Source organism: Pelecanus crispus, chromosome 26, assembly GCF_030463565.1.
Source record: "Pelecanus crispus isolate bPelCri1 chromosome 26, bPelCri1.pri, whole genome shotgun sequence".
NCBI classification, from domain to species: Eukaryota; Metazoa; Chordata; class Aves; order Pelecaniformes; family Pelecanidae; genus Pelecanus; species Pelecanus crispus.
In genome coordinates, this window is record NC_134668.1 from 670,870 (window position 1) to 674,990 (window position 4,121).

At 47.4% G+C, this 4,121-nt stretch overlaps 1 protein-coding gene across 1 annotated transcript; it reads right to left on the bottom strand.

The window, feature by feature from the left end:
- Positions 1-391: 391 nt before the first annotated feature.
- LOC104028742 (keratin, type II cytoskeletal 6C) lies at positions 392-3,870 on the bottom strand. The gene is made up of 7 exons (XM_075724995.1): positions 3,238-3,870; positions 2,368-2,582; positions 2,113-2,173; positions 1,769-1,864; positions 1,430-1,594; positions 820-951; positions 392-610 (listed from the first exon to the last, which is right to left on the bottom strand). The coding sequence occupies exons 1-7, from the start codon at positions 3,868-3,870 to the stop codon at positions 392-394; spliced, it is 1,521 nt and encodes a 506-aa protein (XP_075581110.1).
- Between the last annotated feature and the right edge of the window lie 251 nt (positions 3,871-4,121).

A 4,121-nucleotide genomic window follows, 5' to 3' on the forward strand; every position in this document is an offset into this window, starting at 1 on the left:
TTACCCAACAAAAGAGACATCTTAAAAACTGAGAACTGCATTTTCTTTATCAAACCATTTTCCTCTTTCACCCTTATCAGCAACTTTGGTATTGCTCAAGTATTTAAGGAAGGCAGGCATTGACAATTCATCTTCATGATCAGGTTCTTCCAGACTTCTGGTTTGCTAAAAAAATTTGCATATACCAGAAATGAAATGGTGGTTATAGCACCTACAGTGAACAGAGTATGCCACTTATCAGTCCTGACCACCCAAAATGTCACCCAGAGTGCCAATAGCCATATCTCGCCATTTTAACCAAAGGAGCTGGCTTGAGATTAAGCTGCTAATGTCAAAGTTCAAGGTGTCCAGCCCAGATTTCAACATCCCTCTCAAATCAGAGGCCAATTGTTTACCTGTTCTCCTCTCCCTCCAGCAGCTTCCTGTACATGGCAATCTCAACGTCCAGCGCAATCTTGATGTTCAGCAGCTCCTGGTACTCCTTCAGCAAGCGAGCCAGCTCCTCCTTGTCTTTCTGCAGGGCACATTCCAGCTCTTCCAGTTTTATCTTGGCATCCTTGAGGGCCATCTCACCGCGCTCCTCAGCCTCGGCAATAGCTGCCTGCAGCTGCTGGTTCTGAAGAAGAAAAAAGGGCACTTTCTCAGATCTCATTTTGTCACTTAGGATCAGCCCTCAAACCCCAAGTGGAGAAGTCAAGGGAAAAAAAATAAAACATGTACATGAAGTAAACAAGGGGTGGTTGAAGAAACCATTTCTGCCCCACACATGGTCCTTTGTGATCCACCCTGGTGCCAGCATCCCGTGAGACACTAGCCAACCCCTACCTGCTTCTTCACGTTCTCAATCTCAGCCCGCAGCCTCTGGATGTTCCTGGTCAACTCTTGGATCTCTATCTTGGTGTTGCGGAGGCTGTCGCCGTGCCTTCCGGCAGTGCTCTGCAGCTGTTCGTACTGATGGCACCAAGACAAAGCAACCCGTCAGTGACACATTCCTGGTGCCTAGACAAGATCTGTCAGCAGTATCATAGCTCATGTGCTGCTACAAGCATCTATCACCTTGGTCATGGATGCCCGGCTCAATGTAAAAAATGGCTCCGAGACTCAAATATCATTGGTTTTGAGCTTTGAAACAGATCTCAGTCACACTAATGAGCATCCCTTGGCTTCTTAAAAGCTACCTTGGGTAGGCGTTTTCTAGTTACGGTACATTTTTGGCCATCTCTGTTGAGAGGCTTCTCCCATGCACCAAAGTGATATTCTGGACACCTTGAACGCAGTGAGTCAGACCCCTCAAAAGCAACACAGTCCCTCTTGAGACTTCCTTGCATGAGCTCCAGCATCATTAGCTTAAAGAGATGTCTCACTTTTTCATAAATTATCTGCAAACTCTAGCCATCACCCAGGGTTCCTTAACTACTTTGTAACTCACCTGACTCTGGTACCAAGCCTCAGCTTCAGCTCTGCTGCTCTGAGCGATCTGCTCATACTGACGCCTGACCTCCTCGATGATGCTGTCCAGATCCAGGTGACGGTTGTTGTCCATGGACACCACCACAGACAGGTCCCGGCTGATTGTCTGCATCTGAGCCAGCTCCTGCAACCAAGACATGAGTTAGCCTGACCGTGTGAGGAGGGGAGAGAAGAGCAGCAACTCCAGGCAGCCTCTCCAGGCCAAACCCACGTGGACACCGAGTCCAGCCTCAGTGTCTTTGGCCACCACACACCTCATTGCAACTCCAGGCAGCCCAGGGGAAGGGAGAGCTCTTACCTCCTCGTAGATGCACCTCAGGAAGTTGATTTCGTCAGTCAGAGCTCCCACCTTGGCTTCCAGCTCTACTTTAGTCATGTAGGCACAGTCCACATCCTACAGGAAAGATCACAGAGCATAATTCCATTTCCTCTTGGAAATCCTTCAGGACCATGGAAATTACAGTTTGTACTGAGGGTAACAGCTGTGATGGTGTTATTCCATTATGTAAATTAAAAACAAAGGACTTCAAATATCAGCCCACAGATCCTACAATCCTTCCAAATTCCCATTCAAGAGGGACTCCCCTTGAAGCACAGATAAAGCCTAATATTGAAGCTATCATTTTGTAGTGCGTGACTCACCTTCTTAAGCACCACAAACTCGTTCTCAGCAGTTGTGCGCCTGTTGATCTCTTCCTCATACCTACAGAGAGTAAAAATGCAAGCTGAGTTTCCTGAATTTTCCTGCCTAAGGCCACACTAAACAAACTAAAAGAAAAAAAAAAATATTGACTGAAAAAACTATGTCCACAATTGCCATAAAAAGCATGTGTGTGAGGGAAAATGACTACCAAGTTGCTTGAGTTGCTTTCTGGGTTAGACTGTCACTGCACTTACTTGTTTTTGTAGTCCTCAACATATTGCTGCATGTTCTGCAGTTCTGACTCCAGCTGCCCCCTCTGTGCCAAGATTGAGTCCAGCTGCCTCCTCAGGTTCTGGATGTAGTTTTCAAAGATGACATCAAGGTTCTTCCTTGGCCCTGAAGGCCCTTGCTGTTGGAGGAGCTCCCACTTGGTGGAGAGGACCTTGTTCTGTTGCTCCAGGAAGCGGACCTGAAAGCCAACACATGGAGCATCCACCATCACTTGTGGAACAACAGCAGCAGCCAAGGCACCCTTTCATCACATAAAAAGATTCTCCTTTGCCTGACGATGAGAGAACCAGTTAACTTTTTTATTATTATTTCTTTCGTTGCCTAAACTGCAAAATCAGGAAAAAGGAGGAAATTTCTAAGTGGTATTCAAGTCAAAGGATCATTTAAATGTAGCACCAGCTCCAAGTACATTCCCATTGCAGGCAGTACAGAAGTCTCAGATTTCTAGTCTAGCTTTAAAAGCCTTGCTATTTGAAAACAAAGAGAAAAAAATTATATTAGTGAATATTTAAATGGGAGGGTATTTGCAAAGAGAATGGTACAGAAGGGAAAATTTGTGCCTGAAACCTGAAGATGTTTGGAGGCGTTGAGCCTGCTTGCAAGAGTAACCTATTAGTTGAGCCTGGTGCAACAGGCTAGATTAAAGCCCCGAAGACATAGCTTTGATCTCGTGTGGAATAGAGATTGTCATCTCCTCCCAAGCAGTACTTAATAAAAAGACTCTGCTCAAGCTTCTCAGTCTGCTGATATTTACCTCAAAAAGGACATTTCTGCAGAACGTGAAAGTTCCTCCCAATTTTGACCCTTAATTAGACACAGTCCCACCCTCTCACCTTATCAATGAAGGAGGCAAATTGATTGTTAAGAGTCTTAATCTGCTCCTTCTCCTGGTTTTTCACTTGCTGGATCTGGGGATCAATCTCAACACGGACTGGCTGTAGGAGGGTTGGGTCAACCTGCACTGGCTGGATTCCAGGGCCGCCTCTACCAGGGCCACCAAAGCCTGGCATGCCAAAGCCAGGCCCACCAAAGCCACCCATTCCTCCACCACCCATTCCTCCACCACCCATTCCTCCACCAAAGCCACCCATTCCTCCACCACCACCCATTCCTCCAAAGCCACCCATTCCTCCAAAGCCACCCATTCCTCCTCCACCCATTCCTCCACCAAAGCCACCCATTCCTCCTCCGTAGCCTCCACCAAAGCCACCCATTCTGCCTCCATATCCTCCACCACCATAACATCCACCCATGGAAATCCTTCCACTGCCACCTATGTTATGGAGACTCTTGCTGCTAAACCCTCCACAACGGCCACCTCCAAATCCCCTGTTCACAGAGTATGAGCTGTAGCTGCTCCTGCTTCTGCCGCCACCTCCTCCAAAGCCACCACCGATGGCAGAGCAAGAGCTGTAGCCCCTTCTACTCCCGCCTCCAAAGCTTCTGCAGACAGACTGCCGAGACATGGCTGTTTCTTCTAAGTGGAGTCAAAAATTGAGAAGATAAGAAAGATCAATGGATCTGTGCTGCAAGGAGATGAGTGCGAAGAGAAGGGAAGTAAGTCCCTCTGACTCGCGGGCAGTAGATGCTCTCTTTTATCTGTTTCTGGAGGTGGGCTGGGTTTGCATGGGCGTGAAGGAGGAGACAGTTACTGTCTTCATCAGCGTGGCGTGGTTTACAGATTTTCATCTTCAATTTGCCAAACACTGACCCTACC